The sequence below is a fragment of the Erithacus rubecula genome (genome assembly GCF_903797595.1).
Source record: "Erithacus rubecula genome assembly, chromosome: 3".
Lineage (NCBI taxonomy): Eukaryota > Metazoa > Chordata > Aves > Passeriformes > Muscicapidae > Erithacus > Erithacus rubecula.
In genome coordinates this window covers 83,436,121-83,460,480 of record NC_136689.1, presented here as the reverse complement: position 1 = coordinate 83,460,480, position 24,360 = coordinate 83,436,121, and the positions used below count along the sequence as shown (strand labels likewise).

Here is a 24,360-nt window from a genome sequence, read left to right as displayed (position 1 = left end):
CTTTGATGGTGCAACAGCATAGTGCAATAGCACTGCTGAGAGGGCAAGTATCTGCTGATTAAGCAGAGAGGACACACCTGTCCCCCACTTCCAGAGATAAAAAAAGTAAAAAAAATAACCTAAAACCAAAATAATCTTTTTTTTCTGCTGTTCAGGGAAAGTGACTTGCTCATAGCTACCTTATGAAGAAGGGTCAAGACCACAGGATCAAATAAAAACAGCAAAAAACTCTCCCCACAGCCACTGATGTGTAGGTAGAAACCTGCAACTGTGTAGGGCATATTTCATGTGTTTCCATATGAATTGAACTTTGGAGGAGCAAGTTCATTGTGTAACATGGCAAAAGTTGTCTGACATCACATAAAAGTATGGTAGGTACCCCACTGTTGGAAGAAAAAGCATTTTTAATCACACATGTGCCATGAAAAAGTGAGTAACATGCTTTAACAAGTATGTCTGTATGCAGCAGTGTAAGAGAAAGCTTGTCTGCCATTAAACACTTTGAGGGACATGAAGAACATCTCTCCTGAGGAAATTATTTCAGTGAGACTCTGGACCTCACATCATTCTCAGAATTGCACAGTATTCCTCCCTCCCATGCAGCCTGCCTGCTGACCGCCACAACAGTTTGCCAGTGCATGTATGTTTTCCACTAGTAGCTTTGTTTTTACTGCAGCTCTAATGAAATTCAGTATTTTCCAGCAACCTCCTACTGAAATTTGGGTGCTGGCTTGCATGCAGAAAACAAATATGCTCTAAATCTTAAATCACATAATACATTTATGACTTCTTAAGTTAGAAAATATATATTTAAATGGTAAGCCTTTATCAATTACACTGAAGAATGCAAATCTGAACTCACCATTTTATAACTGTAAAACTTACATTATGAATATCAGTCTTTACAACTCTTGGCATTTTTAAGAGTAACTTCTGTAAACTCTCTTGCATTTTTAATTATTTACCTAACTGGATGTTAGCTATTCAGATTCCAGAAGACAATAAATACTTTCAGGTAAATCCAAACCTGAAGTTCAAGTGACCAATATTATTCTACAGCCCACATATGGATTTATGCTCAGAAGCCTAAGAATTATTGCCTACTATTTAACAGAAACACAAGGTTGAAACCTACAGCTGCCATTGAGCACGTACATTTCTGATCATGCTGAATAAGAACATCAATTTTCCACTGAATACAGCAGCTGCTATTGAGCATGGTTTCAAGGATCTGGGGCTAGGATATTTTCTGAGTTGCATATGCATACACAGAGGGCAGAGGACACTAATGGAATAAGTGAGATGCTCCTAGTCAGCAGTGACAGAAATCTTCTCTATTTTAAACTGTAAAAGAGTTGAAAAAAATATGCCAATAATAATTTAGTGGTTTATATATGGATCAACACAATCATTTTCAACTGGCTTAAAAGCAGTTGCGTGATCCAATATTAATAACACTGATTAGCCAAATAACATAGCAGCATCATTCTGGGACTTGAGGACTAAGTACAGAGCACAACAACTCTACTGGAGTGTGGGCTGGGAAAAAAAGGAAGATCTTGGTGTTCCAGAAAACTGGATTCTTCTCTTTGCATAAAGCAGAAGACACTAATCAGACAGAAGGTAAGAAATTTTTAAGGTGCTCTTTTCTAGTAATGTTAATAACATGGATACAAAAGAGCTGCCGAAGGCTGCCCATTACATTTTCAATGACATTCGGACGACTTCCCCTTACAGACACTGCAGCAAAGCAATGCACAACAATCAAGTGCAGGTGGGAAGCCAGCCAGGAAACCAAAGGAGTAGTGTTTAAAACACTACTTTCTGAAGGATAGCCTAGTCATGTTAAATTTCTTGCTGCTGTATTCTAAGACAGCACTATCATCCAAGAAAAAAGACAGAAAACCAGGAATTACTGGTTCTTAAGAAGAATGTGTTTTCTGAAAAAGTTCAGGCAGGTTCTCAAACCCAAATCTATGCGTAGTGACTGTACTTTCTGCTTTGGGTTTGCACCTGCATCACTTTTTTATTCCAAAATCTTTTGGCCTGAGGATAAAATGTCTGAGGTAACACTGCTTGAGCAAGAATGCTTGATTTATTCCACAGATAATATTATAAATAGGGACTTTCCAGTCCTACATTTTCATATAAGCTAAGTGTAGTAGTTGAGTTATCACCAAGAAAGCAAACAGGTATATTCATAGAATTTAATTGTCTCTACAGAATTTACATCTAATATCATCCTATGCCAAATGACAGGCTTCTCTACTGGAAATGGGACTCCATTCACTACCTGTGACAGCAAACACAAGAAATGTCTGTCGTTCAAGACGGCATCTAAATTGTTTTGTTTGAACAGTCAGTGTATAAAACACTAATTACAGTGGTACAGCTCCTAGATTTAAATCATCCAAGACTGAAGACTCTAATGCACAACCATTTTAAAAAACAACAGAAGTCATGTCAGTGGAAGACAGAAAATGAAGAAAATGAGGAAAGAGGAAATCATGACCTAGTGGCACTCATCCAGCATCTCTCACACTAGTTATTATGGAATAATAGATGAGCAAGACTCAACAGATATGCTTGGAAGCTATGTGCTGAGTATCAATTTAACAAAACCCCCAATTTCCTCTGGATGACAAATACTCCAAAATAAAGTTGACGATGGCACAGCTCACCAAATTTATCTATCTAATATGCTGGCCTTATCAGCTGCAGTTACCACTTTTTGCCCATGGCTCACTGACAGCTGAAGGATGTTAATTATCTCCACCAGAAAACAGGTAGGAAATCATACGTTTCTAGAATTTAAACCTTTATACTCTGAAATCTTGGGCGATAAAGAGTTCCAGCTTTCACTGTTGAGTCTGGATGTGCAGGACAGCAAAGACACAATGGAGGGATGCAAATAAAAAGGAGACTGTCTATGAATGCAATGTTTTCAGTGGTCTCTGGTTTGGTGACCATGGTTTGAGGAGAATATAGAATAAATGATAGTACAAAAAAGAAATAAAGCAATGGGTCATTACAACTAGCAAATATGGATGTGATGCAGAAAATTACTGATTTCATACCTAGTGCCTTTGCAGAATCATTCCTCCTACTCTGGTAGCTACTAGCAACCTAGAAATAAATTACATCAAAACTTTGTGTGTTTGAAACACTGCCAAGTGTAACACTCGGGGGAGTTACACCGTCTGCTGTCTGCTGCCTGCTTCAGGATCAAAGGGCTCACATGTACTGAGAATATGACAGTTCTGAGGCTTGTCTTTAAAGAAGTTATAAGGAGCTCAGTGTTCCACAAAATGTGGGAACTCTTTAAAGACATAAATAACTGTGGTAAAAACAAGCAATCACATCCCTTTACCTCCTTTGCTGTTCAATGAAGTATTTGGGCTGGAGTAAAATGAACATTTGATAGTGACTGAACAAAAAGAAAGGAAGAAATACATAATTAGGAATGGAAAGTGGTCATGACAACCTAACATTTGAGGAAATAGAGCCCAATAAGCACCTACTTAACCTGTACCACAGGACCACAGTCAGATTCAGGGAGAGAAGGCCTGGGCCAGATAATGTTCTCACCAGTACTTTATCTCACCAGAGTCCTTACTCCCTCCACTAATCAAAATTGAATAGACTTGTCTCTGCCTAAAACTTTGCAATATATTGCTCTCCTACCTATGGTCCTCAAAAATACCATCCTCACTGCATTGACTTAACAGTGCATCCTTTTCAGTTTGGTAGTGCAGAAGTGCAGAAAAAGAAGTAACCAAAATCCCTTTTTGACACTAACAAAAAGTTTCAAATGCTTTAAATATGTACCATGTCACTTCAAATTCTGAACATATATTCAATTTCAAAAGTTGTAACAGTAGATTTTTCTTCTTTTTGCAATGGAGGGGTGCCCTCTATTAGATAATAAGGTTATCATCCCAGTGTGCATAAGGTTGGGTGATTTTATTATCAATTTGAATTCATAATGTATTTCTAAATTAAGAACCCAGTCAGAATATAGTAATTTGCTGTGATGCCAGTTTCATAGATGAAGAAAATTAAATTAAGATTCTTTTGTGAAAAAAACCCCACAATTTAATACTGAATCAGGCAAGAAAATAAAAACTAATGGTATTGGAAAGAACACCCTCAATACTGACTCCTTACTTACTTTCAGAGAAACATAGTTCCAATGTTACTATTATGGACAACTATTTTACACTCACAGAAGTGCCTAATGTTTTAACTCCATCCCAGTTAGTCCAATTCTCCATCCCACAGCAGCTCCCAATCAGCATGTGCCCTCCAACTCTCCCCTTTACACTCCATTATTCCTTGATGTCTTCTACATCACTTAACTATTGTTGTGGCAGAGAGCAGTGGAAGTTATGACTGGTTCCATGCTGCATAGTCTGATGCTTTGCCCTTTCTAATAAAGTCGACCTTATGCACTTTTTATGTCAGAGATACATCTTCATATTATACAAATAAAATGAAATTCCAAGACAACACACAATTCATTTACAGGATTTACACATCATCCTGAGTTGTTTCCCTGCATTCTGCTTTTCCTTATTTGCATCAATTTTAGTCCACAGCATTTCAATCATTGGCAGTGGAAAAACTTTACCAACTATGTATCATACCAATGCAATATTTACTTTTGGCAGAACTGAAAAACAAGTGCTTCAGTCAAATGCAAAAGTAAATGTACTCTGGCTATTCCTTTAGCTTAGAATAAATTTAAGACAAGTGTAAAAACCACTTTACACATTTAACAGGTGGTGGTGAATACCCCTGTGACAACTTCCATTTCTTCCTGGCTAAGAAACACTCTCAGCAAGCACAATAGCTGTGGGATACATTGTTTCCTCACTGCTGCTAAAACAGCATCAACTACTCTTACATCACACCCCCCCAGAATAACTACTGATACAGCTCCAAAGGACAGTCAAAGGGAGCTGGTATTTCAACATTGTCTTCAGCCTCAAATCACACTTTGCAAGTTGTTCTCCCCACTCTGCAGACACTACCATACCCCAGTTAATAAGAGAAATCCAGGCATGAAGAAAATAACCCAGCTTCTTAACATATTTTAAAATAAGGTGCCGGAAAAAAAAAAAAAAAAAAAAAAAAAACCCAAAACCAAAGAAACAAAAAATTCCAAAAAAACCCAAAACCCACAAACAACAACAACAACAAATCCAAACAACTCAACAACAATAATCTCCAATGGGCATGTGTCTAAACATATATATCTGATCATAAAATCTCAGCTTCTAATCAATGGAAGACTAAACACATCTGCCAGGTAGCTGCACCACTGTGTCAAAGTCCTGGAGTTCTCCTCCCATTCCCCTTTTCTCTTTTGATTCACACCTCATCATGTGTTTCACTAGGGAGGCAAGCCTTCCAGACTGGATTCTCTAGGGAAAAAAAAAAACTACCATTAATCTTGGAGATTAACTTCCAGAATCAGGCCAGTATTACATAAACTCCAGCTGCTACTAGCTGAAAGGAAACATTATCCAAAGTTCTGTATTTCATCAATGAACTTTAACAGAAAGAGAATTTTTAAGAATGGGATTTTTCAGCACAGTCCAGCTAAGAATTATGTTACCTAACAGTTTGCATCTTTTCTCAGCTGAGGCCCTTGACCTACTACACCATGAAGTGGACTACTATTCTCTAAGCTTTTTAGGAATGAGGATTAGCTCATTTAAAAGTGTGGATAATTTGAAGCAAAATCCCAGGTTTACTATATGAAGACATTAGTGTACCTGTGTAACTGTGGTGGTTTGGTTTTGATTTGTAAAATTTGGTTTCACTGGGAGTCCTACTGAATATCTGCTTTCTACATTTAGCCTTAGCTGGAGATGGATGTTGCCTACAACCATCACAATAAACCCTGTGAGTAGTTTAGTAGCACCATTACAGAAGATCGTAATGAATTTAAACTAGGAAAACAGAATAGCTTTGGTTCCTGACTAAAGCAGTTCAACCACTATCTCCTTTATTTTAATTCAGGAGCTCAATTTTGACAAAATTATTAAAACTAAAAATTATTCTGATCTGTCATGAAAGATTCATATTCTTGAATATTCTTCTTATTTTGAGTGGTATTTTACCATAACTGATGGGCTTAGTAGTAGACAAATGTCAATTAAAGCACTGGACTTAAAGAAAAATTAAATTAATAAAAAAACAAACAAAGAAAAGAAAAAAAAAAAAAAAAACAACAAAAAAAAAAAACCAACCAACCAAAACAAAAAAACAAACAAACAAAAAAACACCAAAACCAAAACAGCAACAAAAACCAACGAACCCCCCCCCGCCCCAAAAACCCCACAAATAAACCAAAACCAAATAAACAAACCAAACAAACAGAGAAAACAAAACAAAAACAAACAAGCAAACAAATAAATAAAAAAAACCCACATATGGAAAAGTGCACTGTTCTTACACACTAAAAAATGTCAATTCAAAACAGGGAATATTTCACTCCTAAAAATGCTGCTTTTAAATGCAAAAAGGTTTTTTTTCATAAAGATGGCACCCATACTTACTAATAGTTTCACATAAGTTAATATTTTTTACTTTCCCCTACGCTGACATTAAATACAACATAAAAGGTCACACATTATTTCATTAACAGGCTCTGACAATATTTGCTACCTTAGACCACTACATAAGATGATGAATTATTTTCCTATGTAGATGTGAGAACGGGGGTAAATATGAACACTCCGCCCAAGATCTACAGTAACTGGATACATATTTTCTTTGAATGCTATCTCACAGCTACCTGCTGTCCACCTGAAGACTGTTTCCTTGCTGTGTCCATTCAAATTCTCCAAAAGGTATTATCAACTCTGTTCACAACAGCATTAAGTGCCACTGCGTTCTGCATCAGATTTTACACAAATTTCTTCTATATAACTGGAGTGGTTTTGAGTGAAAATATCAGAAGTCTGCAGCAGAGTAACATGTTTTGAATTGTTTCAGCAAGGCTGAGAGGAAAAGCAGGCAGATGTTCTAGTCATTTCCTTCTTCTGTTAGAGGTTTCTACAAGCAGTTCTCATCAGCCCTTCCAATCAACTAGGCAAATCATTATCAAAAATGCAGCAAAAGAATGTAATCACTGTTATAGGTCATAGCAAAGTTTAATTTGTGCATGGTGCTTCCTTTTAATTTCATATGGAGCCCCTTAGACAAAAAAAACCCCAAACCCTTATTTATAATAAGGTTTCTAGATCTTAGTGCTAGCAGAAAAAAGTAAAAAAATATTTTACAACTTTAAAAGTTATAAAGCAACTTTTAAGTATCAGCTTAACAACATGCGGATACTATTTACAGAGAACTCTAAGGAGCACAGCTTTTTAGTCAACTGCAATTATCTTCAAATTCACATGGGCTTATTTTCCTATTAAATTAAACTACCAGAAGACATTAGCTAAAGCAACATATTTTGATTCAGCTTTTCCATCTCAAATTGTGGTGCAAATCTTTCCAACACACTCCCTTTCCTTTCCATCCATAAATTAAGGGGTTTTTGAAACTAATTATGAATTGTCCCTAGTAACTCCTACATAGAAAGACCAGTGCTTTATCCGCCTAGAATAACTACCTACTATTTAGTCTGGTGTTACGTTCCTAGACTTAATAACTACTTCAACAAATAAATCCAAAAGCTTCTAATTGTGAGAGATAGAAGCAGGGTTTGCAGTTCTGCTGACTTAGTATTCAAAACATAGATTAAAAAAAAAAATCTTTAAATTTAGTACATCCAGCAACACAACAAAAAACAAAACAAAAGCAAAAGAAAAAACTAAACAAACCCCACTAAAAAACAGTATCACTGTTGGAAATTAACACTTGCAGAAAAGATAGTTTGAACTTGAAAAACCTCACTACCACTACTGATGTAAATAGGCACTACAGTTTCAGTATTTCTTACATCTATTTCTTATATCCAGGTTTTCTTTTCATTCCAGCAAACACCTGATCAAAGCAGAGGAAATACCTACTGCAGAATGCACTACAGAGAAGTCATTTGCTAATCTATAGCTATCCTTCAAAGAACATTAGTTAGTGCACTGATTACTCCCTTTACAATTTCCCATCATCTCAGATGTTTGTACAAGATTTTACACACCTGAAAACTTGTCCTTCTAAGGATGACACAAATAGATCTATTCATTTTGGTTAACAGTATGAAGCTTTTGGCTGGCAATAGCCAAGAACATTCTGGCTAGAAGTCTCACAAACACCAAGTCCTACCTAGGCAAGTCTCTCAGTATCTTATCTCAGTATTTTTATAATGAGGAATTCAAAATGTACCTTAAAGATATTTAAGTATCTTATACATATATACCTTTTTCTCCCTTTCAATAAAAACTAATGGGCAAGTTACAGAGTGAAAGCTAAAAAACCGCACCCTTCACAAATAATAAAGGTGAAATGGGTAAAAAATTGTAACAGTTGTAACCTTTTTATTATCTTTTTTTAAAACCAGAGTATTTTAAATGACAAACCATGCTTTAAAATGTGATGAACTGAAGCAAAAGGTTATTTTTATTTTACAAGAATGAGCAAAATACAACCTATAACCTGTTCAATCTGTTAGAAAAGCCAGTACTTATATTCAAATATCTGGTAAATCAATTGAAAAGGTGGAAGCCTTCAAGTGTTTCTGATGCTCTGAATGACAGCACTGAGCTGCAAAGTTTAATCTTCTTTCAGGTACAAACTAAGTAACGGTATACTATGGTATCTGAGGCTGCAGCCAGTAAGTCATTATATGAAAGAGGTACATTTATTGCTCAAGTACAAAGAGGTTGTAAGTCTGTTATGAAAACAAATCAAATAAGCATTATTTTCACAGAATGGGTACAACACAGGGGAACAAAATGCACTGACCATTTGATTTTGCTTTGTTATGTTTGATATAAGGGCTGCTGTACTCCACTCCAGTCTTACAAGTTACTTCTACAAAACTCTACAAGCTTATCTTCTGTCACTGAAAAAAATGCTTATGGAAACAAAGAAATCACGTCCAAAAGATAGGTCAGCAACATGTAAAATCACTTAGCAAGCCTACTTCCACTGCAGATAAGTGATGCAACCTCTGTCTTATTTAAAATATCTCCTCACCTTAACTTCTTACCTTAAGGAGAAATTACAATTTCAGCGATCACTTAATTCTCCCGTCACCTTTGGGTCGATAATCCAAACTACTGATCTTACTGAAATTTCGTTATGGTTTTTATGAAACACAACCCAAATGCTGGTATTCAACTGAAAGACTTGAACTGTGTAACTCTAGTAAAGCATTTACACTACACAATGCCTCTCAAACGGCCATTCAAATGGCCAACCTATAAGCAAGGGATTTCAACAATCTTCACAAGTATCTAAGCATAGCATAGGTCTGTTCCTGAATCACATTTCACCTAATACATGGCAGAATGGGGAGAACTAGAACATAAAGAACACACCCATTAGTGATCTTTACCCTACGTGTCCCTCCTGATGGTGAAGAGCTACATACATTTCCCTGAGAAACAGTGCAAGGTACTTGGAACTGGGGCACTAGAGAAAGGAAGTCATTTTGGCAAAAGCTCTCCCCTCTTTCTTATAAAAGAGATCCATAGTCATGTTCTGCTCAGCCCAAGATTATGTGCCTTGACTCAAACAATTTCTTTCAGTAGAAGTCATACATTCCCTGAACTGGAAGCACTGACAAAGCTTCAACTTTTGATGCTGCAGCCTTGAACAAAAATGAATACAGTGGTTTATCATGTCAAGAAATCAATATGGTCTGTTTGTACCACTATTAGGTACCGCTACTTGTATTACCAAGCATGTATCAAAAGATCTTAAATACTCAAAACAGCCTGTGGGTTTGGGTGAACCTTACTGACCCCTTCCTGATATCTTCCAGTTACCAGTTCTGTAATCACTGTGTTATTAGCTGCTCAGCTCCAAGTCCAGAATAACTTGAGTTACTGTGCTGCTGCCACATTTATTGAGTTGTAGATCACCTTCACCTGCAAATTCCACCCTGTAACAAATGGCAATGTCGGGCTCACCCTACAAATCAATCTTCAACCAATGCTCAGTAAAATACTTTAGGTAAATAATTTAAGTAATTTTGCTTAGCTGCAAGGTTATGAAGAAATGAATCCCAATTATCTGAAGTGGACTTTAAAAATACGAAGCATAATGGAATACATTACTCTAAGTACTCTGTCACTGAGAAAAGAAGCTGACATACTAACATAGTAAGGAAGAATAAACAAAAAAAACAAAAACAAACAAACAAACAAACAAAAAAACCAACCAAAAAAACCCCAAAAAACCCCCTACCAAACAAAAAAAAAAAAAACAAAAAAACAACAAACCAGCAAGGAAAGCAACCCATGACAATATGAAGGTGAAGGGCAGCAGTAGACAATAGTACGAACCCAGTTCAGTACTGCAAAATAAAACTTAAGAGTTATACCACTGCTTGCCCTAAATTGTTTGCTTAATATTTTTGTCTACATTTAAGCCATTAAGTGTGAACTGAGCTGGAAAAAAAAAATCTTTTAAATCCAGAGCTAAAGTCAAGGCTGACTAACTGCATTCTATATCTGTAAAATTCTAAGACAAAATTAAAACCTTTGAGAAGACAAGTCAAAGACAAGTCAAGCTTTAGAGCCATAAAAGCTCAATCATGACATAAATGTGCATTGAACATATATTATCTCAACACACTAAGAAACCACAATTAAAACCAGATATGTGAGCATAAGAATATGAATATTGCCTACAGAGCTGCAGAAAATCAGAAATGCAAGGTAGCACCATTAAGAGTCTTAATTAAATGCAATGCTAAATCAGAGGAGGCTTCCCAAAGCAGAACTTCCCGCATAAAATTTTTAATCTGGTGACAAGTTACTCCCAAATTTAAAGTGGAAAACGGATAGAGTGCGCAATAAACTGTATATCCACTATATGCTAAGTGTAGCAATATTACATCTTTCCATAAGGTCAAAATGAAGGTAAGATAGTGTCTTTGTGATCCCCTACTCACACCTGTTCACAAGTCATGTAAGATTGCCAACTATCAAATCCTTTATTTGAAATTTAGTAATAGACTAATCACTCTACAATCCAGCAGTCTGTGGGAGGGAGAGACAAAAGGATACAAACATGAAAGAACAGTAAGCCAAGTACTTCTCTTGTTTATGTCACTTTTAAGGTCATATTAATTCCAGAATAACAGGACAATTACTAAAAGGACATGAGCCATCTGGGTCTCAATTATGTATACCCAACGTTCATGTATAATATAAAAATCTCATCCTTCAGTGACACCAAGAGACCAATCGACATTTTTGCTCAAAACCTAGGGCCTGGGCAGGGAGATAAAAGGGAGACAATATGGAAGGAAAGAGGGGAAAAGTCAATTGAAGTAGCAGAAAACAGGAACAGTATTAGTCCCCAAAGGCTTCAGAAAAAAAAGCGTTCCCCAGAAAATATTTCTGCAAAAATTTCCATTTTCTCTAATAGACAATTCTACCTAGCTAGAAATCTTAGCTGGAGCCAAAGGACACTGATCCTTAAATATTTATACTACTTTAAAACTACCAAAAGTGAAGGGAAAAGACTCCTTAGCATGATCCTAAATTTGAGGTGGGGTTCTGAAGGGGCTTAAGTGCAATTATAAAGTACATCCTCTCTGCTATCTAATAGTTTTTTTCATTGTGCTTGTGAAGGAAAAGTCCTACAGTCATCACTTCTCATTTCTGATCACGTAAACCTAATAGTGTAAGTTCAAAAGCAAAAGGCTGAAAAAGTCTTTTCACAGTTTTCTCCTTTTGGAAATGGCAGCTTCAATGCAAGCAACCCCCAAACTTATGCATTGGGAATTTTGAATTATTTCACTGAAAGGATGTGAGTTTTAGGAACAACCATGTGAAAATTTTCGTCTTCAAGAAAAAGAAATGACACTGGATAAATACTTCTCCATCCCAGGCATGAATTCTGTAATGCTTGTGAGAATATAGATGAAAATAGCAGAGGTTTGTGATCAGTAGTTACAGTATTCCTCCTCTTCAAGTTTTCAAAAACAACAGACAATACAAGATTTTGATTCTTAAATTTATTTTTAGCAGGATGTGTGTACTAATGAATGGTGACATCATTAGAAGATAGGTCCATGTCCACCACCTGCAACAGAAGCTAGACAGACGTTAAAGAAAACAATTTAAGAGTTAAAGATGACACTACTTACCCCAAACATACTTAGGAAAGTCACCTACCAAGCACTACAGTTAGCTTTTGATTCAGATATGACATTATTTACCTGTTATCAAAATTTCCTGTCAAGATTTAGCACATACATTACATTGCTTTTGATGGGAATCATGCACTTCTGTTTCAGAAATCACTATTAGAGAGACTCTCATTCTTAAAAAATTACTCATGGTTACTCCAAATTACTTACCTGTAAATGATCTTTCGAGATAAAAGATCTGCAAATTTAGGTCTAAAGCTTCTATCTAAAGCTGAACGCTACTGACAATTCTTTGGGAATTCCAATTCAAAATTGTTAAACCAGATTAACATCAAGTAACATTTCTAGACTCAGCTAAGAATACACCCACTTGTTCCTTACTATACCTGTTTGGTAAGGTAGGATCTTAGCACTATACTCACAGATTGGTGATAGTAATTCAGGAAGAAATAAAGACTTTCTGTTACAACTTAGAGACCACATTATACTCCAGAAAGTGTCAATAGCCAGAAGTCTAACACATGAAACAAGTTTATCTGGAACAAATTAATTTCACCAGAGATGAAACTTGAACAGCAAAACCTAGGGACAGACAGTTCAGGGAAATACACTCTCAAAGAGTTAGGTGACAGGCCCTCTCCCAGTGCCATTTCAAATGAGAAGCCAAGAAGCAAGCTTCAATTTAAGCCATGGAATTTCCCCAAATCTGTAAAAAAAAGAGAGTCCTTGCTTTATGTCCATTTCTTAATCATCAAAATAACTCCTACAGGTGCTAATTCAGCAAAACCTACAGACAATATTATATTACTAAGACATCCTAATCTTACATCTCAAAGCTTCAGAATGTTTATCAGCCTCTACTTCCCAAGCTAAAAAGCACTACTGGAAGTGAGCACTAAGTCACACTAGCTCAGAAACTTCATGTTAAGGTTCTTGTTTTTCAAAATCTCTTGGCTCATAGGCCTTTATCAGTAACTGAGTTGATGCCATCCTGGCTCTTAGTTCTGTATTAGGAAATCATATTTATGCCATACTAATCAGCCTAAAAACATTTTTACAGTGTACTTCAACACCCTAGGACTTCACCTTTTTAAAACAGACTGCCACACACAGTGAATACTGTCTCATAATTTTTCAAAGAAATACCTCAAACCAGTTCAAAAATGGAACTGTGCTATACTAGAGTTAAATTCTTTAGCAGTCTAAATAGTTCAGCTAAGAAACCATGTGAAGAACTATAACAGTCCAATAAAATGCAATTGCTGTCTCTCAGAATTATGAATTCTCTAATCTATTAATATTTGGAAATCACACTAGCTTATACTTGTTGAAATCAAGCAACAAGGGTGGAGTCTGTTCACAGCCACACTACCATTTTTAATTTCATTTAAACTAAGTGCTCCTATTTTACAGAAGTGTAAATCTGTCTGAAGAACTAAGTCACTGTCTTTTGACTAACTCACTATCCCGGTAGTCTACTATAACTAACAGGGTACAACTGCCGGTACTGAGCTACATAAACAAGTCAGTGCCTCTAGACAACCAACCCTTCACTGAAACTGCGGGAACTTGTTCTTCAAACCCATTACACAGGCAGAGGGAAGGCAGGGCATGTGATGAAAAGTTTGAGGCTTCCTGTTCTTTAATCTTCCAGGTTCCATTACGCAGATGGATCAGTTGCTACTGAAACCAGCACTACTGTGCATACCATCTATCTTATATGAAGCTGGTTGATACTCATCCCACAGGGTAAACACAGTAAGGTTGACAGGAAGAACCTTCATCAATTGCTTTTCTGTGAGGCACAGAGGAAAGGAAGTAAGTCAGGAAATAAGAGTAGGCCAGGAATGATACAACTGATCTGATCGATGACTTCAAATACATTACGAACAGCATTTTCCAGAACAAAAGCATAACAAAATCTGAATCCAAATTATGAAGTTATAGAAAGGTAAAAAAAAACACTAGGGAAAGAAAATGTTCTTGATAGGCGTATGTGATGAAACCTGAAGAGTAATTAATTTTGGGACCATATATGCATATGTTGCAGTTACAGAGAGCCATGACTGTTCAGATATCTCCCCTTGGAAAATGATGTAGCTTCAATTCCATTACTGTAACACCCAAGTTAGCACTGGGAAGCAATTGACATGAAATTATGGACATATTCTAAATATTTGGAATGTTCAACAGGAGGCTTGTACAACAGTACATGGTAGGAAAGGAAAACAGATGACTGGTAACAGCAAAGAACAGAATAACTTAAGGGATCATTTGCTAATAATCAGCTGCTCACCCTGCATCCCTCTTTTGTTATGATCTGTCTGGTCCTGCTGGTGCTAGGGCTGTTAACCAGCTGTGTTAGAGGCTGTAGAAGCTACAACTACATTTTACTGAGTTTAACAGACGCTTGAGTCAGGTTAAAAAGTTGTGCTGAAACCTAGAATTAAATCCTTATCCTTTAGCAAATACATAACTAAGACTTACAACAATGAACGAAAAGAGCATGAAAAGAAAACAACTCTATGAAGAATTCAGTTTTTAACACCAGGGATAATACTTTCTGTCTGCACCACTAAAACTAAGTCTGTAGGTATAACCAAGAGTGAATAGCTAAAAAAGCAGGAAGAGCAGGTTTAGTACACTTAGAACACTAGAATCAAACAATGTGTTAATAATGTGCTGGCAGCAAAGACATAACAGTGGCAATAAAATATTTATCTTTGGAGAGAGAAGTTGTTTAGGCTAACTAAAAACATTTGCAAGAACAAGCTTTAGTGAAGGGACTAAAACAAAACATTACGCACTTCCAGCTTATGTTCTTTCTCTGCAAGGAACTCTTTTTGACATCGGAGAAAGTCTGATAACATTCGAGTTAGCTGTTTTCTATCATCTATTTCAGCTGCCAACCTGCCATTGTAATCCGCCAGCAACATACATGCATCATCTACCATTTTGGAAAGTTGCTCTCCAGACTCCTTATCTATAAAGCAAGCAGAGAAAAACAAGTAAAGCGTGATTTCATCATGTACCATTACATTCTTGGAAGAGCGTTTTGGTTACCAGGCCCCCAACCCTCACCTGTTATTCTGTCTAACAAGGACACATCCTGGACCTCTAGAGGCAAGGAAGCTATTCTCTGGTGAACTGCTGCATCCCCAGAGGCAGCGTTTTCTAGTTCTTGTAATGCTCTAATGAGATCTGTGGTCTGAAAAAAGCATGCAAGATTGAGAGCTAGTTTAAATAAACAGATCCTAGAACAAAAGTATTTTACAACAAGTTTGTAGTTGATTGATTTGAGGGTGATTTTAACAGCATCACCTTTAGAGTCAAAACAAATCAAAACCAAACCTTTAATTCTCAGCATAATATTGTATTTCTAGTTTTAAAAGTTACCTTTCTAGAAGAGCTTTTAAAATTCTTAGTATAGGAATACTTATAAATCTTTTCTCCTTGACAGTAGTGATTATTTTACGGTACCTTTCATTTTATTGTACATTTTTTAAAATTACTTTTCTTATTGTTTTGCTTCACTATTGCAAAAGACTACCAGTGCACTTCTTCTGAAAATAGGGCTGATGTACACAGAATCCAGGTATCTGCTACAGAGAAACATACTAAACTGTGATGACTTGAGGACAGTCATTCTTTGCTATAACAAAAATCCTTTTGAGATAGGACAATAAGGCAACAAAACCCCACAATAATTAGAAAAGCTGTAACAGTGCAAGATAGACAAGAATTTTTCACAGCCATCATGACTGAAACTTTGGGACATATTTTATTGATACATCCCTAACAATCTTACTCAAATCCTTAACATGTGTTATTCATTACTACCCTGGAAACTGAATGACAACTCAATACATTGGAGAAAATACTGCTGAAATCCTGACAAGAACAAAGCTGGACATAGAGTTAAAGTTTAGTGTCAAATACATAAAGTCACAGCATACCCCTCTGAAAAATTATGAAAAGTTTCATGTAGCCACCATTGCCCAGAAACAGTACCTCCCTGCCAAACAGAAACAATTAAAAAAAAAAAAAAAAGAGTAACTGAAAAATTCTATATGAAACCACATGTAAACAGAGAATTTTAGAAACATATTTTTACCTGAGGAGGATCAGTGGGAGAACTTCGAGGTGAACAGTTATTTTCATCAACTTTGATCTGCTCATATGTGCGCTTCCTCACCTTTCTGTCTCCATCTAAATGGAAAGAAACACAGCAGTCAGGGAAATACTATTTCAAACAGGAGACTGAACCTTCATACACTCACAAAATACTTACACAAAGCTTGCCTAAGTTGTTCTAATACATCATTTTCATAAACAGACCTTTCTTCCCAAATAGACAGTACTCGGCCAAGGTGTTTCTTACAACTCTCATCAGACTCACTGTTACAAGAAAAAAAGCAAGTATCAGCACTAGGTAGAAGTATAGCACTGCTATATAATTAGTTTGCACAGAAAGACATTCACAGATTTTAGCAATATCCAAGCATCAGAAGTCAAATAATCTCAGAAAACAACAAATTCACATTTTAAAGAAAGCAAAGAGGAGTTCAAGGTGTCCTAGCAAGCAGATAAAAAAGTAGGGCCAGCATCCAACTCTGTTGTTTTTTTTTTTAACCCATAAATCTGCAAACACTACAAATAGGTTTATGTTGCTTCGACAGCTATGTATCATTGCAAAAATAATCCTATTCAAGATTCTAGCTTCGTCATGCAATGAGATTAGAGGCTGCTGGGGAAAAACAAATCATGCAACACCCAGTAATGAAAATTATCAAACTGTTGTAGCACATAAGCACAGACAGTAAACAGGTCTTAGTTTCAGGAATAGCTAACAGCCTTCCTAGGCAAAATGCGACTGAATACTGACAAATTTACTACCAAACTTCATCCAACAGTAGTAAGACTATCCAAGATCAAAAGAATACTGAATAAATTAAACTAACAAGATTTTGAGTACAGAAACAATACATGAAGACTAGCTGGGTCAGAAGGCATCAACTGATAACTTCTCTGAATGCCCCTCAAATGAAGTATGAAGGATGTGTATACAAGTTTAGGATATACATACAAGTTTACTGTACCTTGAAACATGCTTAAAAGCCTCCACTATTACTGGAGCAAAGTCTTTTGTAAATTCTGGTCCTTTCCTTTTGCTGTTCTGTATGACATCATTGGCCAAGTACAAGAATGTCAGCTTCCTATTTGGTTTTGCTAATAGAAAGAAAAATAAAAATTAGAAATTTTATTTCCTTCAACTAATACCTACATATCCAGGTTCATACTGAATACAAACACTCACCCCTCCACACCCTGAAATCAAGTATGTTTTTCCCATTTTCATTACTGCTTACAACATTTCACATTTTCAGTATTTTCATGTGAACAGACTTCAGTCACCCATTGAGTTCTCTCCCTTCTGCTCTCTCTGTTCAAGTTCTTCTTCCTTCATAGTATGACACAACTTCCATTTAGTGCTATCTCAAAAAACAAACAGAAAAAATCCCCAGATATTCCAAAGTGTTCTTCACTCCCAAACTAGTTCCAGGTGTTTTCCTGAGCCTGATTCTTGTTTGGTGGCCTTTGTGGATTTCTTCCAAATACTTCAGCTGTCTTTTAAGCCTGCTTAAATTTCTTACACTATGAAGCCTTCTGACAAGGCATTTTACAGATCCACAATCATTTATGTGAAGAACCTCCTCCTTTTCAGTCTGAATTTCACTCAGTCTTACATAACCACACCGCATTCTCCCATTTAAGCAAAATGAACAGTCAATCCCTAGTCAGTGTCCCCGTATCACTGGGATACTCCCCTATCTTGCCTCCAAATTGTTCAAACACTCATGTGCCAGCAGCTGTAATAGCACAAAAAAAAACTTTTTCAAAAACCATTTTCAAGTTCCTCTGGTGTATCTCTTCTCCAAGCACCTTAAACATCTTATCCTACCTCTCTTAATGTAGACTACAAACTTCCAATTTATGAGTTGCTTCTCAAAATATATTCCATGTTTTCTAAGTGTTCCTACTTGGGTATTTGCACTTACACTTCATTAGTCTGCAAGCTTCTTGGAGCTGAAACTCTTATTGTAACATTTCTACCCTTGGTTAACACCAGAATTCCATTACCACCACATAATCTCAATATGTACACACTGATTTTAAAAAGAGGTTTCTCTTGAAATACAAGTTTTTTCTGCCCTCTCAAGGAAAGCGGCACTGTGGTAACAACAATTCAGGATTTCTTATAATTTGCACAAGCAAATAGAATTTGTTTTTGTTACTTTCCACTCCTTCCTCTAAAAAATGCAGAACTACCACCCTCCCATATAATGAGAAAAGTCAATGTTACTATGCTTTCACTCTAAGGAAATGATTTGAGAATAAATTTTGCACTACAGAAAGACTCCTCCAAAGGATTTCTTTTTGAAGTACTGATTTTTTTCCAGTCTCTGGACCAGATATATCTAACCAGTAAGGAGTTCTGGATTGACTGGGGAAAAAAAACCTCTGTTAAACAGAAAAATGTATTTCTCTTACAATCAAGGCAAACTAAAGAGTAGGAAACAAAGAAAAAATCAGCTTGGAAGTGCTGGATACAAAGTGGACTCTATTAAGAGTCTGCTCCAAACACTGAAATCACTACATGCAAGCACCCAGGAAATTAATCTATTTCGGTCAAAATCTGGCTAATCTATAATGTAGGCTTTATAAATTTGTGCTGCTCAGTATCTACATTAAAACCTGACTGATGATAAAACACATCTACCCATGTTTCATGTAAATCAGAGTTCTGACACCTAGCAAATTTTGAATTATTCAAAGAGAGAATGTCAGAAACCACACGTCATCTCACAGGCATAATCAAAATGCAACTAGTGTTTACCAAAGATGGCCCTACCCCCTCTCTCAGACCTTAAATAAGCCCAGAATTAGGACTCAAAATCTAATGAAGCAGGCTGTTCCCCATCCTATAGCCTCTGGAACTGCACACAGGATAGGCCCTTGTCCATCCATTTCACCAGAAAAAAAACCTTCATGTTTTAATCCTTAGTGATGTAGCCCATTTATGAGAGATCTCAACTTCTATCTTTCCAATAAACAGCCAAAACAACTGGGCTGGCAGAGACATGAGATGGATACACAGTGACATGAAGTCAGGTAATGCTGACTCTCACAAAGCCTAGACTTTATCTATTTACTACAATAAAAGATTGATGTATCATATTTGGTAAAAGCATCCTAAATCCCAGAAAGTCACTTTCAGGCTTATTTCCCTGAGTATTACCTTTTCAGCTTCCTACTACAATTCAACATAAACAAATCTCTGCAGAATGAACAAAAATCCTAAACCCACCATTAAGCTATCTGTGCCTTTGATTGAAAATTCAACTGACATTCTACCCTTACTATTCACAAGGAAAACTGTGAAGTAAAATTTAATTCTTCTTGCTGTAAGAATGTGTTGCACAAAATTCCAAAGATAAAAATTATGCCCAGCCCTGAGAAGTGCTCCCTTTCACTTCACCAATCGTCAAGACTTAGGCACTGGTCTACAGGCACTCTGCCTTACATATGAGACTGAAGTGCAATGTAACCTCTGGCAACTGAGGCTGACACCTGAGCCGAAAACATTCTATTGTTAGCATGACTATAAATTACCTAGTGATGTCTGAAACACAAATTAAACTCGGGACCAAATAGAGCTGTTCTGGAGAAAGACCTATGTTTAAAGCATTTCTCTTCAGTAGCAGTGACACTAATTTTTCAGCCCTGGGCATTGATAAACCTCAGAACATCAAAATGCATTAAAAAGACAGTTTTTGAAGGTCTTAAACATATCCAAGGCTAATAGCAAAAGCATTCTTACTGTCAGAAGAAAATGAAGGGAAAAGACCTGTAAGAACCTAGGCTGAAGAGGGATCAGAAAGGCACACACTGCCAAAATGTGCAGTGTTAGAAGTAGTCAACCCACAGCATCTCTAGTATACCAAAAGCACTGTCTGCAAACACAAAACTGCCAAGAAATCATCTGTGTTGGACCGAGTCATCTTTTCAGAAGCTCTGTGCAGTGTTCATGTAACTACCCTGCTTATTGCAGCTAGATTCACCATTTAGCCACCAAAGCAGCACTGGAATAATGAAGTATTTTAACATGCCAACAGTGCTGGTTGGTGTAAGAGCCATATTACTTTTAAAGCATCTACAGTGAGACTATGTGGGATTGGCACCTTGCAAATGAAACTGTCTGTCCCAAAAATGTATTTGACATGTTTAAATGCCAAAGAATATTCTTGAGATAATAAAGATATTTCACAATTAGCCTACTGAGATATCTACAGTGGAGACAACATGATCAAGACTTAGTTTTTGGCAATCCATCCTTCTCAGGAATACATTCCTGATAACCCTTCCTGGGTATACATGGTTCCCTAACAGCTCAGCATGGATGCCCTGACATTATATGCTTTAATCCATAAGACTTAGACAACTTTAACAAGCCACCACTTTAGTGGTGAAAGAAGAAACCAGTATCTTACCCTCAAATGCAATAAACCAGTCATTTTCACCGAGGTTAGCCCTGACAATCAAAGTCAGCATAACCACCTGTATTTATCTTCTCCAGGTTTACCTCCTGCATTTGAAATTGAGCCCCCATGAAGACTGCTAGAAACATGCCCATTAATTTCATGCTGTTTTACACTGAGCCAAGAGTGCTGCCTTAGATATACTGGGAGAAACTACTAAAAAACAAGAAGCATAAGAGATTTCACTTATATCTCACTACAAGTGTACAGACTGACTGAACCATCTGAAAATATTACATCAGGCTGTGACCTTCCACAGGCCAGCTCTGCTGCATCAACTCACCTTGAAAGAAAATGCCACCTAACAAAAGGGTTTAAGACAGTAAGTGTAATTATGTTAAAATCCCACAACAGCTATCAGCCCTAAACTTTTTACTAGCATACTAAAGTTCTCTCTAGTATGGACTTGGCTAAATTATTTTTTAATTACTTTCATCTATACACATGCAGGAGAGTTTATGAGTGCCACCACTTCTCCCAAAATCTCTAGGATACTTTCTTCACACCTTTGCAAGAGGAGCTCATGACATCTCTGTAAATACCTGACAAGCTTTTTATTACAAGACCCAACATTGTTAAGTCAAGCAGCACTGAAACTTGAGTGCAAGATCATGGATCTGTCACACTGCAGAGAGCTAACCTGGGTTTTTATGCAAGCTGATTAAGCAGGGCATCCTTGGTAATATGACTCTAAAAAGCCACTTGAGAGGCTGCCATCAGAAAAGACACTTCAAAGATAACATAATCCATAGAAGGCATGCTGTACAATAAGTACTTAACCTTTAAATCCATTAACTTTCTACTAAGAAAAGGTTAAACTAAGTGTTCAACCTTGCACAGCCACCTGGTGAGTTTTACCAAGGTTTGATAATTGCTGTGTTTTCTTTTGAAAGAGAGAAATGGCATTGCCCACTGAATGTGTTCACAGTTTGAGGGTCCAAGTATTTTGACTGAGTTTGGAGACTAGTAACAAAGGAAACAGCACACAGCCACTGCTGGGAATAAGGCCATCAGCATCAAATTACCTCGGGAATGCCAGAAAGCTGGTCACAGACCAAGGAAACCATTCCAACATAATTACTCTGCAGAAGCTTCCCACTGCACTAAGCGCATCCTGAATTACTTGAACATATGAAACAAACCAACTTCTTTCAGTGCCTCACCTCGCAGGTTAAATGCCAATGGGTAAGAATCGCCAGCAACAACAGTTTCAAGATAGGAAAAAGACCCTACACTTAAGTATTAAGAACCAGAACACTGAAAGACAAGGCAGGTACAGGTGACACGCATGTTTGGAATACACGACCCAAATGTAACTGTTTTAAATGAAATGCTCTAATACTGCCACTCTGCTGCTCTTAACTGCAGATCATTTTGTAAATCGTAGAACAGCAAGTAAGTTTCCCTAACTAGATTCAACAACATCCATTCACTCGAAGTTTTGCTTCTTTGCTGCTCTCCAAACCTTTCGGTGTGGAGACGTGGGCATAATCAGTGAAATCCAAAAGCCATAGATTTGCTTCTCTTAAATAAAATAAACCGAAATTATTTATTCTCTCACGCTGGCCAATGACACTATACCAACACTAAGTACAATAATCTTACAACCACCAGAAAAAACTACACTATATGGTAGAGAAAATAATTGCTTTAAACCAGGAACTTGTTTCCACTTCCCATCTGCAAGGCAATATATTGCAACCACTTTTGGCTATAGTTGTGCTCCAAAGCAGCTAAGTATTAGAGTAATTCAGATGTAGTACAACTTTCAAATCTGCTTTAAGTGTTGCTAGGCCTTCTCAATTTAATTATTAAAATCTTCTACCTTCCAAATTTCAGCAGCTGCCACAACAGCCAGTAGCTTCAGAAAAACATATTGCATGAATGCCAACAGCTATACTGAATGAGGACCCAAGCAACAGCATATGTCCCAGTAGCAGAAGCTGTAGACAAACAATAAATAAGCAAAAAAAGTAGCTTCTTGTAACACTGAATGACTTCAACACCAAAAAAACAAAACAAAAAAAGCATAATAAACTGGAACAATGGGTCAACTGGCAGAGTCAAGCACTAATAATACATCTCCCTGTAGCAGCCTAGATGTACCCACACAACTGTGGCTGCTGAAAAGGCAATATACAGCGGCTCTACTGACCTAGATAAGCCGTGCAGAGGAGACAATGATCGGTGTGACACAGGTGGGATGACAGATGACAGCCTAAACAAGAGGTCAAGTGATTAAGGAGGATGGGGAATTATCACCATCAGTTTCTCTTACTGACTTATCATTGTTGGGCTCTGAAGAGGCAGATACTTGAATCTGAAATTAGGTTTAAAGATACAACACAACAGTGTCCCGTGCAGAGACAAGACTTGGACATGATGATCCTGGTGGGTCCCTTCCAACTCAGAATATTCTGAGATTACTAAAATATCACTAAGAAACAAATGCTTCATAAGTGACAGAGCTGGACCTGGAAAAGCCAACAGAAAATGAGATGACAGGAAAATATTATGGACAACTAACTGGAACTCAAAATAACAAGTTCCATATGACAAACTTTCAGCAATTTTGGTGGTTTTTTTTTCCTTTTAAAAAGAACACATTTTAACCAAGTACAGCAAATTGAACATTCAGCTTACTGAACAAGCAGTTACTGTTCATCCTTGAAGGCAGATGCCTCGACTCACAGAACTAAAATTTTTCATTTACAAAAATGAACAAACAAGTAGCAAACCTTTACAGGTGCAGAGCATTTTGAAACCAGAGACCAAGAGATGCATGCAGAAGAACATACCTGGCTTGCAAAAAAAAAAAAAAAAAAAAAAAAAACCCAAAAAAACCCCCCAAAAAACCAAACCAAACAAAAAAAAAAAAAACAAAACAAACAAAAACATTCTCGACAGACTCCATCTCAGAAGAGTCTATTCAAATTTATTCCTTCCTAAGGGGTTTGCCAGTAGCCATTCAATGACTTCAGGCTTACACAACAAATTTTTACCTATTATGCCACTACTCAGTTTAAAAAGAAATCCTGTAAGTCATTCCCTTTATGTATACACAAAATTACATAGTTTTAAATGGGCCGAGCAGTTGCCTTTTTAAAATGACTGTGGTTATCACAAGTTAATTAATTAGCACTACTTAACTACATAAATACTGAATAAGCTTATGACTACTGAGTAATTACTATGTAACTTTGAGAGTTACATTTCACACCTCTGAAATCTAGCTGAAGCAGGACCATTTTCCTCAGTACACACTTTTCAAGAAAACCTGTACATGAAGGTGCACTTAACTGATGATGTGTAGGGACATCAGAATATGGGACCAGACTACTGCCAACTAATTCAAATAAACAGAAAGGCACTAACATTTTATGCTGTGTAAATTATATGCAGATTCAAAAATAAAAGAATCAGAACCAATCATTTAGAAAAGAAAGAGCTTTATGAATAGAGACATGTTCAGAAAGG

At 36.7% G+C, this 24,360-nt stretch overlaps 1 protein-coding gene across 4 annotated transcripts in view; it reads right to left on the bottom strand.

Moving 5' to 3' along the window:
* Positions 1-24,360, bottom strand: part of RPRD1A (regulation of nuclear pre-mRNA domain containing 1A) — a 42,238-nt gene that overhangs the window by 15,179 nt on the left and 2,699 nt on the right. Inside the window, exons 2-7 of one of the 4 annotated variants that reach the window (XM_079300410.1) lie at positions 17,383-17,512; positions 16,575-16,681; positions 16,398-16,492; positions 15,365-15,491; positions 15,091-15,266; positions 12,165-12,228 (exon numbers count right to left, since the gene is read on the bottom strand). In XM_079300410.1, coding sequence (XP_079156536.1) covers positions 12,172-12,228; positions 15,091-15,266; positions 15,365-15,491; positions 16,398-16,492; positions 16,575-16,681; positions 17,383-17,512 — 692 coding nt within the window. In that variant the 3' untranslated portion in view covers positions 12,165-12,171. The other 3 variants (XM_079300411.1, XM_079300409.1, XM_079300412.1) reach the window with 3 other exon arrangements.